The sequence below is a fragment of the Gobius niger genome (genome assembly GCF_951799975.1).
Source record: "Gobius niger genome assembly, chromosome: 7".
Lineage (NCBI taxonomy): Eukaryota > Metazoa > Chordata > Actinopteri > Gobiiformes > Gobiidae > Gobius > Gobius niger.
Genome location: NC_136858.1, coordinates 17,400,746 through 17,418,488, shown reverse-complemented (window position 1 = coordinate 17,418,488; position 17,743 = coordinate 17,400,746). Strand labels below are relative to the sequence as shown.

The 17,743-nt window shown below is 42.1% G+C and overlaps 1 protein-coding gene across 17 annotated transcripts in view; it reads right to left on the bottom strand.

The window, feature by feature from the left end:
• The window catches only part of LOC306965303 (ankyrin-3-like), a gene marked incomplete at its 3' end in the record, with an annotated part of 96,108 nt that overhangs the window by 46,577 nt on the left and 31,788 nt on the right, over positions 1-17,743 (bottom strand). For all 17 annotated transcript variants that reach the window (XM_079559619.1, XM_079559620.1, XM_079559617.1 and 14 more), the window contains exons 2-3: positions 1,320-1,421; positions 1,132-1,230 (exon numbers count right to left, since the gene is read on the bottom strand). In XM_079559619.1, the coding sequence (XP_079415745.1) occupies positions 1,132-1,230; positions 1,320-1,421 (201 nt within the window). The remainder of the gene's footprint in view (positions 1-1,131; positions 1,231-1,319; positions 1,422-17,743) is intronic.

Below are 17,743 nucleotides of genomic sequence, written 5' to 3'. Positions count from 1 at the left end.
TACAGGAACACTGACAGCATTTTCTTTGTTTTAGCCATGGCTGTTGTTAATAACAATGTGAATCAGTTGTATATTCTATCGATCACACACATCCCATTCGTTTATTCATTTGTAAAAAGGTGCTGGCTTTAGTGACACAAAGATGATGTATTGTGAGAGTTAACACAGAGATATAACCATTAACAATAGCATAAGTTATTAACAGTTGTGTGATTCTGTTGTAAATAGCCTAACTGTTGTGTCTCAATCATATGCAAAACAGTGAAAAAAGGAGCATAAGGCACAGACACAGAATTCCCCAGGTTTCACACTAATCCCTGAACTTCCTCAGGGTCAAAAACCCAGAATCTAATTGGGCCAATTTTCCCCTTCATCCTGAATTTTAGATCAGGCCCCCGTTTATGCATGGATCCTGCATATGGCCTGTGGTAAAGAAGCTGCACATGAGGACTAACTAACTCGTGAAATACAAACCCTTGTAGGCATTAGCAATGTTTTTTTTTGTGTCCTTTTAAGCAACTTAAAAGGACACACCCTTTAAAGCAACTTCCCACAACCAAGCTTAGAATGATGCTTTACAGTCTGTGAACAAAAGCCAGGTTGTGCAGTATCAATTTCCATGAATAAGGAAAACTTAAAGCTAATTACAATCCAGCTTAAAGCCTAAGGTAATGTGAGTAAATGTCTTTCTCCTTTTATAAGTAGACTATATTTTAAGGTACTAAAGGTCCTGTTACAGATTTTAACTAGTGAGCATCAGAATCAAATTTCCATTGTTTGAGAACAGGTTCACAAACTAGGATGTTTCCTTATAGCCTTATAACTATAAGGGCATGCATAAAGAAGATTAAAATAAATAAAAAATATGATAAAGACAACAGTGTGAGTGTCTTTACAGATGTGCAGGTGCATTCAGTGTTAGCAGCAGATCTAAGTGTGGACATACCACATAGTGCAATAGAGCAGTGCAAATGACTGGAACAGGTTATTAGTGTACGTTCATGAGTCTGATACAGAGTTATAGGGTCTTGTTATTATTCGTGAGTCTGATCGTGGAGGGGAAGAAACTGTTCATGTGGCGGGAGGTATGGGTGCACAGACATGAAACGTAAATGTATTAGTAAACCTTACCTTTGTGGCTGCATCCACAGAGGCTTCGAGCTTCAGCAGCTCCGCAACAACCTCCACGTGCCCCTCTTTGGAGGCCAGATGAAGAGCGTTCAAACCATTCTGACAAAAGGCAAAACGTCGTTAGTTTCACTGCCACAGTACTCCAGTAAAAAGCTTTAAACACTGTGGCAAAACAACAAAAAACGTACCTGATTGCAAATGTTGATTTCAACCCCAGTCTTGAGGTAGTCAAGGACTTTTTCAAGGTTTCCAGCCCGGGCTGCTCGCAGGTAACTGGCATTACTGTCAGACTGGAGAGAAGAGAAAAAGACATAGTCACTTAAACAAGCCACCACACACAGTATTGACGTTCAAAGTATATTGTACCAGGTAGAACTCTGTCATAGTTTCTCAAAAAGCATTTTTATCTGAATCAAAACAAGGCTTTATCCTCTCACTCCTCAATCAGCAATACTGCACAGCAAGAAAACTGTTCCAGATCCATACGAATAATCCCAGAGAGATGAGTAGTCCGAGAGTAGTATTCCAGATTATTTCCCACCAAGGATGCTGTCAGTGTCAGGGTTATCAGTGTGTGAGTAGTCCAAGCAGCTGCTAACAGCCTCTACTCCTCTATAGTGACCAGTAACCAATTAAAAGCATCTATCACTGTGGTACCAGAAGCAGGCATCCTTTGCACTGATTTTAGGTCCTTTTTTTCCCCAACAGAAAGAGGCTATGCACACCAAAATAAAATGATGAGGCAAGCATGTTTTGCCCCCTGTAACAAATGTGATGTGCATGTGAGGGAGAGAGGGAGGAGAGGGGGCGGAGCTAGGCTAAAGAAAGATGAGGAAGCAGCAGAAGAGAGCAGCTTGAACATAAGGAGGTCCAGAGGTGAGTTCGACCGTTTTCCGACATAAACGGCAGAAAGCCAACTCGGCTCATTTTGCTTTCCCATTCTGCCGGTGCAGTTGCCCCAAAATCCGTTTCTCAAAGTCAGCCTCAGAGCCACACATAGGCTTACTCACGCACAACCAAAAGCAGCTGTGGCTTGTTGACATCTTAATACGGGATCAAAAAAGTAAATTCCTTCCAAATCAAACGCCTTCCTTTGCTAAATGTAACCCCACACACACAGAGATGTGAGCGCTTATCCATTACAGCAGTCCCTTTGCCTCTGCTGTGCTTTCCATAAATAACTGTGACGTACAAAGAGACTCGAGGTTTGTGACCTAAAGTGTGAGTGTAAGGATACAGCCTTTTACAGTCTACCTTTGAGAGCGTGCATGAAACTCAATGGCACCAGATGAAGTGGAGATGGAGGCAAAGTGTTTTTCCTATTTTTCTTTTTTTTTCTCCAGCAAATGCAGTGATGACACAGCTTGTAATGACTATACGAGCAGGTTTCAGTAACAAGCAGATCTCAAACTGCAACAACCGCAAAGCCTTTTACTACATAGGTTTTAAAATAAAAGGCTCATTGTCAAATAGGGAATCCTTACTTCTCTGCTTTGTTGCTCATGCTCTTTTGCCATGTTGAAATACTTACAGCGAAAGTTAAATTGATGTTCCTGCCCAGAGTCGCCTGTTTGCAGTTTCCCTCTCACATTACCGCTGTTTGCTGCAGTAAGGCCATTTATCATCATTCATGGCATCAATTTGACTTGTGGGCCTAAAACTGGTATGGCCAGTCACACTGAAATATGCGTCATTCTGTAAAGTTTTTAAAGCACGTGGTTTTTAGGAAATTAAGCACATTGACCTACATTAAATGCAATTGTTAAGACATTTATTCATTCGGACATTGTTTGCTTAACACGTTCCTTCACCTTACCTCTTACTGATTTGTGCCTAATCTTAACCAGACACAGGGATGGTACACATAGCATTATGGGTCTGTTAGGGTGCTTATAAATGGTAAACAATGGTGAGTAAAGGTGTGTAAATGTTTTATAAATGATGATGTGTTACTGACAACTTTTAACTGCTTAATAACGCAACGTAACCGAATTTATTGCAAAGTGTAATAAGAGTTTATGACTAAAATGTGGCACATTATCACAAAATGCGGTGAACCTTTTGGTAACACTTTATTTTACACTACCCTTGACACACTGTTTCTGCCAAATTTAGTACAATGTAATAAGAATGTGATATGTAACAATGCGTAATAACGTAAGTATCTCTGGGTTACATACAACATGATGGAATAAATAAATGGTCACATTTATATAGCACTCTTCTACCTGCTTTAGGCACTCAAAGCGCTTTACATCAAGGAACCAGTCACCCATTCACACGCTCATTTATACACCTGTGTATGCAGACACTGGAGGCAAGGTGGGTGAAGTGTCTTGCCCAAGGACACAACGACAGTGTGCAACTGCAGGATTCGAACCGCTGACCCTTCAATCACAAGACGACTCGCTCTATTCTCTGTGCCACCGTCGCAAAATAATTATATGTATTTGTAGTTAGGAGGGACATAATGGCCATACCGCCTTTTCTCTGCCTGATTCCATCAGACCTCAGAAGCTAAGCAGGGAAGGGCCTGGCGATTACTTGGATGGGAGACCGTTTGGGAACACCAGGAAGCCTGGGTGAATGTCGTGAGTGGTGAGTGGTTGCTTGTGGTCAGAGGTGCTGATGGCGCCGACTGGCTGCCTCGCTTCTTTCAATCTACCCCAGGGCAGCTGTGGCTACAACAGAATGAATAATGACTACAGTGTGGCGCTTTGAGAAACTTGGTAAAACAATATACGTACAAGTGTTTAAGTTTAAGTTTAACTTAAAGTTTAACTTAAACTTAAACGGACAAGTGTAAGCCATTATGGTCATTATTGTTATTGTCATCATCATCATCATCATCATCATCATCATCATCATCATTATTATTATGTAATGCGGCATAAGACCCTAACTATAACCCCCACCTTTAAGCCCTAACCCTAAAGGGTCTTATGTCATATAACATTATGTACCTCCAAAGTACTCATACACATTATTCTATTGTGTATGTACTTCATAGACACTAATTTTATTTTTTTACTTTATTTAAACTTTATTTCACGATGAAAAAAGACTCACTGAGATAAAGAATCTCTTTTTCAAGAGTGTCCTGGCCATGGCCCTTTTTTAATTACAACAATGTAATTATTGTACTAAATGTTGATATGTACAATGTATCAAGAGTAAAATAAAGTGTAACCACATGTTATTACATTTTAGCACTAATATACAATGGAAGAAAATCTTGATAGCCTTTTAAAAAATAATCCTTTTGCTTGAAGAAAAATATCTCTAAACAGCGTCTCTAGTTTCGTGTAACAGATCGAGCTGAACAGTTGCCACCAGTGGCGTTCACTGAAGTTTTACCATTTCAGATCATCACAACATCATGGTGGCCTCAGTTCAATCTTCAGTTTTGACTTTAGACTGAGTCTACACTAATTACTAAAGTTTGCCCCTCAGCCTGTGTGAATAAAATGCACGTCAGCCTGGTACAACACAGTCTAACAGTGTGGCATGTGTCCTTAATGTGCCCCATGCTTTGAGCGGCATACCACAGAGAGCTCACATCTCCTGGCTCTGCTCTTTGTCACCAAATGCTTGCCCTTTCGAGTCACAATACCTCCATCCAAATCCTCATGCAGAAAATCAGACCAACACTTAAAACTTTATTTCAAAATACTTTATGTCAAGTGGTTAATATTTCTACTTCCCAAGCATAAGTGCCAACAGATTAAGTTGAGTCTTAAGTCACTCGTCATGGCTGCCAGTTTATCCTTTAATGCCTGCAGTGAAAGCAGTGACCAACATGGCCCTCCCTCTATCCCACAGCCCATCAGAACAGCTCTTCTTCAGGTCTTTGAGAATGGAGCATTATGGGACAGGGCCAGAGATTAGTAAGAGAAATATTATTACACCCACGCACAGCAGAGGTTCAAAGAAAATGGGGCCATTAAAGACTAGGTTAAGCCTGATGAAGCATTAGTCTAGTTCTACACGGAGATCAAGAATGAGGAGACACACGCTGCAAAAAAAGGAATCAGACGTACCGCTGGTAAAGCCAGGAATTATCCCATCATTCCCTATTATAGCTCAATGGCACAGTAACATAATCACAATGCAGTTCAATAGCTGATATCACCGGGCACAGCTCTGATTAAAATGCCTCTGGTTATGACTGTTATCTTCAGGAAACACTGCAGCGTAGACCCTACTATAGCCCCATATCACAAGTTCAACTTCAAAAGCTGGTTCATTACTCTTATAAAAGCTACTTTGTATCTTTGGAAGGGTGAGAGACCAGTGTGATCCATGGACCAGTGTGGAGACTTAACATGCATGCTTTTGGATGGTAGGGGACGTCATGGCAACTAGTTAGACAAGCATCCAATTTATTGCAACTGTGTAGCTGTAGTGTAAAGTTTGGCAGTGTTTAAAGTATCTGAAGTCAAACATCATTTGCTCACAACTACTAATGATGTCCAGACAAATACAAATACAAATACAGACAGACTTGATGCCAGGCCTTTCCCTTGTATTGGTGCACAAGACGCAAGATGCTTTCTTTGTCTTTCTGTATTCCCTGACAACAGAAAGTATGGCAATCAACTGATACAAAGCAGGAGCCAGCGAGTTCAGCCACAACATCACACTGTGCCAAACAGCGGGGCTTCACCGGCGACACACCCCTTTCATGTTTCTGCTTATGCATCCCTCCCACTAAATGAAGCAATGAGGGTTGAATCGCCACATTCAAAAACATTTCACAAAATCACTGCGAGCTCTCAGGAAAATGTTCATCTGGATAAACAACACCAATATTTCACCATCTTTCACTTTCTCAACACAATTTGGAACATATCATACGTAAAACGTGCATAAAAATGGTCAAGAAACATCTGCTTTCTGCATCATAGTTACAATAAAACATCCCAAGCACCCACTCTACATATTACTTTGTACCTGCTGCATAAACTTGCCATGCAGTCATCTGTGCACTGTTGGAGCCCGCTGCATCTCACAGTCCATTACACAATATAAACATGCATGGTTTAAACCCCGCTGCAGACGACCAGCTAAGCACTACAGCCACGACAGACAGACAGACACTTGCTGGCCAGCGCTCAGCAATCCTGCCACAGATAAATCTCTAGCTCAGGGACAACTGTTGTTAGCCACATACTCACTTGTACCGCTCCCTCTTCCACGGCCATGTCTCCCCAAGTGCGCTGTCTCTCACTGTCACTCCTGCCCATTCATCTCCGCCTTGAGTCAGCCGGTTAGCCCTCCTCTTATCTCAACACACGCCATGGGACTCCAACCTTACTCCAGCTGAAGGTAACGTTAGATCATGTGGCAAGACGCACGCACCAAAAAAATAAATAAAAAATCAAAGCTCAGTAAGAAATGCAAGCTCCGGGTGGCGGATAGAATCACTTCCTTCCGCTGAAATCGATTGAGGGTGAGGGAGGGGGGGAGTTGATAGTGGGGGGGGAAAAGAAGAAGGGGACTCTGGTCTGGAGACGCAAACAAAGCCGAGAGCGCCTTCTTCTCCTTGTCTTTCACGCTGCGGAGAGGACGCACGCCAAATCCGCCGCGCTGCTCTCTCCCCTCCCTGCGCCCAGAGAGGAGCTTGAGCTGTTTTATGTGTCAACAGGAGTAAATCCCCCGCAGCCGCTGTGCAAAAAAAAAAAAAAAAAACACCGGCCCACAGAGCGCCTATGAGTAGGAGAAGAGATGCTGCGGCACTTACCATAACAGAAGACAGAGAATCGGACTGCGCCTCTCTGTCCGCTGCTGCCTCCTTCTTTCTCCTCTTCAACTTCATTTACACTAAGAAAAAAAATGGGGGGCTGGGTGCAAGTGCAACAGGGAATTTCTGAAAGCGCACACTAGTGGTTCATATCGCCACCCGCCCTCTCCCTGTGTGTGTCTCCCACCCACTCATTCTCCCCGGTCCGCTTTATTGTTGTTCCGCTTATCAGCCTTTTTTTTTTTCTTTTTTTTTTTTTCAAAACAATGCCGGGGCCGGCGGTGGAAAGCATGCGGCCGTACCTGCCAGCGCGCGATATCAGCCAGGGCGATCTCAGCGCGGCCAAAATAAACCCACTCTATTTTAGGACAACACGAGAGAGAGCTTTCCTTTCACTTAACGGGGGCAGTTTAACATGGGATTAGGGGCTTTCCCTGTAGTATCGGGGACACCCTCTGTTCTCACAGCGCACCCCCCCTAAAAAAAAAGGCATGGGACACAACTCAACCCCCCCCTCATACCTCCTCCGCTAATCCTATTCATGAATGTGCTGGATCAGGCCGGCGCCTCTGATAACGCGCACATGGAGGTGGTGGCAATTTGTAGGAGCTCAAGGGAGAAATGCTATTAGATGCACGCGGCAGTGCGCACTAAACAAGAGGCATAGCCAACCTTTTTCACGACAGTCATGACCTGGACTCGACCTCAACGTAAACCTACACACACACCTATTATTGTTACTTATTTATTATCTTTTTCCTTGAATTACTGACTTTCAATCAACACGATCAACAAAGTAAAGTTGGTTGCTAGATGCACGTTATCCTCAATTTCTCTGGTCAGTTTGTTGCTTATCAGAGAGTACATGGATTAAAGCCCCTGTACCTGATATATTTCGGGTTTGCAAACAACGAAAAAAGGAATGTGTAAACTTCAAACTCTTTCCAAACTTTCCTGAGACATTTCTGAGTTTATACCGTATGACCAAGTTTTGCAACTTTCACAACTACCCTGCAAGTTCACAATCAATAAATACGCTTTGGAATTTCTCAATTTCTCTTCTCTGATATCACGTTATCCAGGCCTAACCTAATAGCCCCATCATGATTCTCCCTGCACCATGCTTCACAGTGAGGATAGGGTTTTGATGTTGATGTGCGGTTGACGTTGTGAGCTACGCCCAAACGATTCAACAACAACAACGTGCTATCATCAATAGAAAAATTAATTCACAAATTTATCAAGATATTTTGCAAAAAGACTTGAGAAATTCACGACAGCGTGGAATATGTATTATTCAATCAGGATGAATCTTGGACCATTCCTTTTTACAAAACTTCTGCAGTTCAGTGAGATTCAGGTGGTGTACTTACTTATTCCTCCCTGTCCTGTAAATATTAACATGTTATGGCCATTAAAAAGACCAATTTAGGCCTTTTTCTTGCCACCGTATATCGATGGACAGAGCTTAAGTTACTCACTATGTGAGGAAAAAAGATACTGTAAATTACATTTGACACAATCGAACCGTTTTCTTTCTTCTAATAAATGAAAAAGCACAATTATTTTCTGAACATATCTTTGTATATTTATGAAACAGATGCTTACTTTGAAGTTGATCTTGCCCTTTCAAAGAAGTATTGTTAGTTATTTAAGGGCCCTATACCTGAGGGTAACGTTCCTTTTTGACCCATAAAAGAATGTTGTAAAACTAGTAATCTGTGAAAAAGAATAAACCTGCATTGTATTGTTGTAAAAAATCGGACAAAATAGGTAGAAATGAGCTATGGTGCCTTTCATCAGTCAAACTCATAATGACAATTAATGGATTAACTCTCATGCACCCCCAGAGCACATCCTCGCAAGTACCTGCATCTTACTCCAAAGAATCATGCACATCAGACAGAATCATTGTGTCACAGCGGTACCAAATCACAGCGGTCCAATCTGTAAATTCCAGTGTATTTCAAAGCCAAAAATAATCCCATTAAACTGTGTGAACCCACAGTGCTGCTCCATGCAGTGTTGCTGGGGTCTTCGCACTAAAAGATCCCAGCACTAAACATTATTTATAGCTCGCACGTGGCTCCTCTGCGGACACAAATATTCATAAATCAGACTTATTATGCAGATATGAAGATTCATCCCTGAGCTCTATGACTCCGGGGGGATTATGGGAAATGATGCACCATGGGTATGTCCTGTCGGGGTTTTCTTTTCTTTTTTTGGTGGTTTTTATCAGAGAACAAAGAGTTTTTGCGGCAAAAAACTCAAGAGTGCGCCGACAGGAGGGAGTGACAGATGCCGTGGAGCAGAAGAGACGGGCCCCACGTGTGATTGGTCCACTCCCTCGCGCTACGGCACGGCTCTGCATGGAGACGGTTGCCATGGCGACGGGCGAGGTTACAACAAAGGAGGGGAAAAAGAGTCAAGCCTACTTAGGAGGAAATTATCTCATCGACACAGTTGTGGTGTCCAGCGGCTCACGTGGCGATACTATAAGGCTGAACAAATCTGAACAAAATAAAAGTGCTTTCAATGTCTTTTTTTTACTTGGTTCATATCAAAAAGGACGAGTTTAATAGTCATTTTGCTTTCAATCCAAAGATAAAAACATCAGGAATTGCAAGAATATTTTTTTCTACAACGAGCTGGATGATTTGTTGTTGTTTTCTGTCCCAGTAAAGTACACTCGCTTTGCTCCAGTGTCAAAAGGATTCATAAGAAGTGAGGCTCGGGGACCTCAGAGGGGCTGTAAAATGTCACACAAGTCCAATTCCTGGGAGTGCCTGGTGCATTTGGAGGGATCACACAAAAGAACGCGCACGTCTCCACCAACACACAGGGATATTTACTGCTTCTGCTGCACTGAGCACGCTCAAGGGCGCCGCTCCCTCGCTCACCCGGGACATGAAACCAGAGGGGAGGCCCGGGGAGGCGACAGGAACACAGCCGGGATACGGGGGGAAGAATGCAGATGAAGAGGGGGCGAGACTGGTCAACCGCGTTAAAGGACATTGAGCTTTGTTTGTTTTTTTCATTTAAATACCACATGGAAATTTTACCAGTCGCCCAGTGTTGAGCAGGTCCAAACACTTTCTCTTATTTCACCTAAAAGACCTGGAGAAGATATCAAAAAGAGGCAAGACAATCCCGTACAGAAGGTGATGGAGGTCTAGAAATTCCTAGATCAACACAATCTCCCAAATCAACCAAAAATGATTTATTTCACAAGCGAAAAGGAAACGGTTCTCCAATTATCTCCTATTTACGACACTATTAACAGATAGTAGCCTGCCTTTACTACAGCTGCATACATGAGACTGATCTCTTGTCTCTGTCCTGTCTGTCCACGATACCGATACTGCTTACAGCGCCTGATGTGGGGACAACCTGAAAGTCGCATTGGATTTCCTCCAACTGCCTTTAGTCAGCTGTACAGGTGAAATCCACACACCAGTGCACCAGGCCCGCGGGGGTCACCAGACTCACCAAAAGTCAGGAAAGAGAAGGGGATACGAGAGAGGTTGAGGCAGACAGATAAAAGACATGAATGTAAACAAACATTTGATGGGCTAGGGCTCACAATACATCACAAAGTATAAAAAACAACAAAATCAACTGTGAACTGTGAATCTTCAGTGGAATTTTCTCAAAAACGGTGAGTTTCGCGCAGAGCTACAATGTATAGGCCCATGCCCTCCATCTGAAATGATAACATCAACTTCGAGAACGTGGCAACCCATGACGTAGCCAATAAGAAGCTTCCCCAGCCTCCTCTACAGCCTCTCAACCTGACACACAGCAGCTTACTCCACTGTGCACAGCAACACTGGACTCCAGTGGTCACTACGCCACATGACAGCTCAGTTTTCATACAAATGCAAAGGAATGATTTAACACAATTGTTATGCTTACAAGTTCACCTTGGAATACAGAGTTTGTAACATTTTCCTATGGGCAGGTTTAATTATTATTTATGTAATGGAGGTGAACTAAAGTGGTAAGATGGTAAAATAGTATGAGTGCACATGGAGCCCAATCTGTATACAATTAAGTTCAAGGATATCACGAAGGATAGCATGAAACTGCAAAACTAATAAAAGGAAGGTGTTTCAGAGCATGTCATAGATGTCTGACCTTTAGGTTTAGCAGCTTTTATACATAATAAGGCCTCATGATAAATACATTTATTTTGTTATAATATTATACAACCAAAAAAAGAGGCAGCTTTTGCAACCATTCAAATTCTATTGCGATTGAGCTGAAGTTAAATGAACGAAATGAGCCAAATAGTTTTAATTACATCTTATCAAACGAAAGAGTTGCCATCATCCTCAAATGTTGACATGACTGAATATATTGGTATAAAATGTTATGTCAGATAGAGAAATGTATCATTTAAAAGGTGAACAAATCCTTTCATTCATAGTGCCCTATTTGATGTTTTTTTTTTTTTGCCTTTTATTAATTGAAACAGCTTTAACCTCAACGGCTCAAAGAAGTGCAAAATTAAACCACTTTATCAACACCAGGCAGCTATTATTCTCCACACTGCAAATAAAAACTCCATTGTCCGCTGTTATTTATAGCATCAGTTGTGAATGGGGCATTGATGGCCTTGTCTTCTTAAGAAAAGCTTGTTTATACCAGGCATTGTCCATTCACTGTTTGTGAAAACTTGGTAAAAACCCAGTTTAGCATGGGCCAGAAAGGCAAACTCCTTCCAGAGATAAAGGCTGGCAAGTTAAAGTCCAGAAGTAGAATACAATTTTATAGTACAGTCCATCAAAAAGGAAAAGGAGAGAGAGAGAAAAAATGGTGTCACTCGAAACCCTCCTCAAGGAAATGGAGATCATATTAACTATTCGTGCAATAAAGTTTAAAGAAATTAAGCTTTGAGGGATTTTTTTTTTTTTGAGAAGAAGCCTGAGTTCCAGTCTATTATACCGTGAATCTCCCTCAACAGTATGGTCTGGTGTGTGAGTGACTGGGGGTGCATGGGATTCCTATGGATTGTGGGTCTTTTTGAGGGTGGAAAATACAATCTGCTGGTTATGAACGTTCTGTTTTCCATTAACTTATTTCTCCATAAAAGGTCATCAGAGCTGCTCTTTCAGGGGGGGGTTTTGGCTTGTGATTAAGGATGGGACGATAAACAATGATATCGTTAATCACGATAAAAATGCGGCGATTAATCGATCGCCACATTTTTTGATTATCGTAATAGAAGATAAATGCTAAATCCAAATTTACTGGGAGTGGGTACGTTTCCATGGAGATATGACTAAAGTCAGCAGTATTTAAGATTTCAGTAGGTTGGTTCCTTATCAAAAGCCCTTCTTTGATCACCCACTGCAGAAATAGCATTTTCTGTGTCGAGCTTCTCATGAGCTGCATGTTTTGTATTTATGACAACAGTATAGTCCAAAATGTTACACAGTGTGCCTTTAAATACTTACTTTATGTCTCACTCAATATGACATTTACAGCACACAATGAAGAGGAATATTTAATAATTGCCCAATCCCCATCATCCCCATCATCAGTGATTTTTTAAACCATAGGCAAATATCGTGATAACATCGTTAATCGCAATTAATTTGGCCAAGTTAATCGTGACCCCAAATTTCAGTATCGTCCCATCCCTACTTGTGATACACCAGGCAAAACTCCAGGCAAAACTCCAGGCAAACCAATCTGCACCATAGTCTGTCCTAAATCAGTTTTGGTTTGGAAAAATGCAAAAGAAGATTGGGAGGATAGTGACTTGGCTCTGACTGGTGCATGCTGTCAGTGTGTCCTTGGGCAAGACACCTTATCCACCTTGCCCACAGTATGTGAATCTGGAGAGAGAATCAATACCGCATGAGACTGTAAAGCAACTGTGTCTGGGAAATCATTACTAACATTGTCCAGTGATAATAAAATGTCAGTAAAATGTGTATCTCCCATCACACGTGCGAAACAGTGGTGTGCATTTTGGCCTGTCACCCAGCGCGGAGCAGAATGAAGTGTTTTGGCCTAATCTTTGGCAGGCTGAACACAGCAGACCACGTGCCATCTGTCCCAGGCTCCAAACACCCCCCCTCCCCCTTTACAACATAGACACAGTCACGAATGTGCACCTACACCATATGCACACACTGACACACAGACTGGTACTGAGATATATTCTTATCCTTCATATGGGGTGTTAGCCAGCGGGCCAAGCGACCCAACTGTTCTGACCAGGAGGCGGAGCTAGGAAATATGGAAGGGAAATGAGGATAGAAGTCGTTACAGGTTAGGCCTCAATATTGCCCACCCCTAATGAATATCAAACAACATCTTTTATCTGAAATGCTTATGAGTACAACAGTTTATCAGGCTCCAGAGTGGCCTATTCTCAAGGAACGACCTTTCACATTAAGGCGTTAGAGCCCAAGCTCAAACAGAAGGTCATTAATTGTAAGAACCAGCTGCCCCTCAGGCCTCAAAGTCATACGCTGTAGAGGAGGCAGCTTCAAATCAACAAGAGACTTCACTGAATGCGCTGATAAGACAGGTAGAATAGGATATAACTTCATTTAGTTGCTTTGAAATACTTTTTTCCTTTTTTAGTGTTGCTCCACGATATGATGCAATGACCTCGGGGTTAAACTGGGGCCAGCGAGGTCAAATTGTCACTAGGGAATGCTCATTCATTTGTGTAAAGGGCTGTTTCATCTGGCAGCAGTAGATTTAAGTCACAACCGAAGATGAAGCATTTTACAGAGTCCATTTTTCTATTGGAGATGCTTCAAGCCAGCGTCAGTCTCCCATTCCCACAGCTGAGGCGACGGGACAATGAAATCGATAACGGGAGGGGAGACAGGAAGGTCCACAATGTCTCTGTTTTTCTCCTCTCTAAACAGCTTCATTTTGGTCGGCTATTTTCTTTCTATGGAGTGATGAAATCTGAACCAGAGACACTGAAGAACAGCCTGAGTTAGGTCACCCTCACTTGTGACGGAAGGACTGGAATTGTGCTCAAGTAAATAAGGTCAATGCTGGTGCACAAACTTAGATTGGCCTCTTTGTGTGTTTGCAGACGAAACTATGAAAGCAGCATAAAATTAAATATTTAAATACGGATGGCGCTTTGTTGTCCATTTCCAAGATTGAAATCACATAGTTGGATAAGCTGCTTTCACCTGTGACCTCTAAATAGAAGCAACATTTTTTTACTTTTGCCTTGCGCAGAGTTTATACGGGCAGAAGCAAGTCAAACTGAATGCTTTTTATTGCTGCCCCGCAGAAACCCTGTTGTATCATAACAGGACACGTAACAAAGAAAAACTGACCTCAGCGTTAACCAACTGAGAACCTTTCGAGTGGCAACGCTCACTCTTTCTCTGTATTTGAGCTTGTTTGTTGACCCTGGGTGACCTCCAGTGTCCATCCATCCATCAGACACAGCAGAGCTGACTGTTCATCAAGGTTATGGCCACATGAGCACACAAACCAGAGGAGACACTCGTTTGAAAAGTGACGTAAAAGCACAATAAGCAGTCCCTAACAGGCTTTTTGTGCATGCAGCAGAGCACTGTAATACACTTAGCAGCCTGCTCGCATACACACTCATTTTGCCTACCATATACATGCTCTAGCAGGTAGTGCCAAGGTCGCAGCTGAGCAGAGAGACTAATGACCTATAATAAGACACAACCTTGACTGATGGGTACAGTCAGTTAGCATGGCCTCAGCACAAGAGCAAACACACACACACTCTCAGGAGGATTCACATCCAAATAACATCATTTAGATCATTTTACCTGCATTACTGTCATTACAAGCTAAATGACAAAAACGACAAACTGCATATTCTGTGTTAAATAAAAGGAAATATGAACTATAAAGCGGTGTCAGCCACAGCTCAATCAAGTCCCGCTTCCCTGTTCCCACACCCACACAAATCTCACCTTGAAGTGCCTTTAGAGAGGTGTCTTCCTCACATGCACGAGCTCACACCTGCTCAGTGATATTAGCACTGACAAGCACGCACGTGCAGCCGTATGGGATCAATGCATATTTGGGCTGAAACCTTGATTCAACTTGATGGCTGACTGGTCAATGAAATAACTAAACAACCACAGTATGTAGACCAGTACAGGATCAGTATTCTCTTGAATAACTAGTTTTTGGTTTGCTACAACCACATTTTTAAGAAATACAAAAACTACAAATTTGAATCCATCAGTGAAGGCACGTGTAAATTTTACATCTCTTATTTCTGATAAATATATGAAAGAGGGAAGAAACAAACATTGCCATGTGACCATATGACGGGGAAGTTGACACAAAGGATGCAGCTGGCTAGTTGAATGACATTTATTCTCCATTCTTGGGAAAATGTATAGCAGCTAAGTCATAAGATGTGACAAATAAATCTCCCCTCTGTCTATTTCACACGCTGTCGAAGCGTTCATTTAGTCTCTCCATTTCTCCAGTCATTCCAGCTGCTTGAGAGTGAGCATTTGATTGTGTACAAACCCATTTGGCTGTCAGGAGGGATGGTCCCAGAAAAGTGCACTGTAGGTGTCAAGATGGCTGACACACAGCTGACAGCATCCCAAAGTCAGCAGCGCACGCACGCTCACACACTCACGCACTCGGTGACAGCAACCTCATCAGCAGGAACACCCCCAACAACCCCAGTCACAGTTCTCTGCAAGCTTACACGTTTTTTTTTTACCTATGAGGTGGCACTTAGTAATAGTGTTTTAAGTTCTAGAGTCCCGCTGAGTCTGTTTAAGTCGGGTTGGTTCCTTTGAAAAGTGTAGCAACAGCTGGAGCAGGTGTAGTTCAGCATCAGTCGCATGAATCACCCCTCTATAGAAATACAAAAGCAACTAACATGACAGAAAGCAAAGATGAAAGGGTTCCGACAAGAGACAAACCCAAAATAGTGCAATTGTCGACACAGCAGCACTCATCACTCGGGACGGGGCACGATTCTGAGGAAGTTGCAGATCAGAAGAAACACAGGGGCGATGTGGAGAGGAAATAGACGGGAATTGGGCATGACTCAGATAATGCAAGTCAGTGAAGAGTCCCACGCGTCTATAAGGCCTGATGTAAAATCGGAAACAGGCAGGATTAGGTTTCACCTCGGTCATCATTCCACTAACAGTCCTACATACAGCAGTGAGAGCTTTGTTCCACCGTTTTCTTTTAGACAAAGGATGTTTTCATTTTGACACACAATATGTTTTAGTCAAGATTAAGTCAAATCATTCTTCTTAGTTTAAGCTCATGCAAAGACATCTTTAACACGTTTCGTCAACTATGAAATGCATACTTTTGTCTCAATCATATTGTGCTGCGTCACTGACCATCTCCCACTGTCTCCTTTTCATTTTGATTCCAACAAAAAGTTTCAGGAGTTTTAGTGTCAGTCATTGTTAACTACTTTGCATCCAGTTTCAGTCAATAAAAATATCACTTTGACAAAAAAAACACCGGCGTCAATTTGAGCTTCTCACAGTTCGCTCCCAGCCACTCTCCCTGCTGCGGGTTTTGCCCTTGCTACTATATCAGTGATGGATTTGTGACAGGAGCAGTGAACAGTAGAGCACACATGGGAGTAAGGACAAAGCATCACTCCTAATATTACCGCTGCCTTGGGGGTAACGTGTGTCAAAACACGCGCTGGCTTTTCACAATGCTAACCTTTACAGCATCAAGACATTATAAAGGATCAGGAGTGGTTTCGTTTTACCGAACATGAGAACACATGTCGACTCAATGCATAGCTAAGCATGTCTTTTAACATGTGAAATAAAGGTCATGAAGGACTTTGGAGTATCAAAGCTGGGTTAAACAGTTATCAATTACAACTAAGTAACATTTTTACGGACGCCATAGATTGTGGACATGTAGAGCTCAGGAAGTGAAAGTCCCATTCAAAATGTCCATAGACTTTCCGAAAACTTCAAATATCAAGAGGCTAATCAGATAGAAAATTCCAAATACGGAAAACTGGTCTCAAAATGGACTAACAAGAGATAGAAACTTTATCTTCTTTCCACCACAAGACAAATGCATGGCAAAAATGTTGTCATATCCACAGAAAGTGTCAACCTGGTGTCACTTTTAGGGTCCAACCGATAGATCGGGCAGATATTCCGGTATTTTCGATATCTGCCTTTTATCGGCCGATATCTCCGGACCCAAAGTGATAGAAACTTCCCGTTTTCTGCCCTGGACCACTTCCTATTTCCTAGAGATAGAGACTGACTGTTTTTTTGTTTTGGAATCTACTGGTTTTTGTCTTTCAAACAAGCTCCCTCTGAAGTGCTTACTAAACATAAATATACAGCGCCCCCTGCTGTCAAAGTTCAACACTGACATGTTCAGAAGCTTTATACACAGGATTATAGACCAGACATTGTTAAAAATATTAGCCAAAAATATCAGTGGTGTATATCGGCATCGGAATCAGAAAAAAACACATCAGTCGACCTCTAATAGATATATCTTCATGAAAGAACCTTTAAATTAATAATAAATGTTTAACTATAGGCTATTTGAAAGCTAAAAAACACACACAAACATCAAACTAAATTACTTAAAATATCGGCCCATATATTGGCTATCAGCCATGCCAACCCTCATCATATCGGTATCGGTATTGGACCCCAAAAATCCATATCGGTCGGGCCATAGTCACTTTTACCTCATCTTTTTGTGTAGCTGCAATCAACTTCAGACTACCATCTCTAAACAACGCCCAGAGACACATTTTTGGGGGGTTTCATCCCGACATAAGCGCTTCTTTTCCAACAATAAACAACTGGCCTAATTGACAACTGACTGCAAACATGCCAAAGCGCCTTGTAAATTATT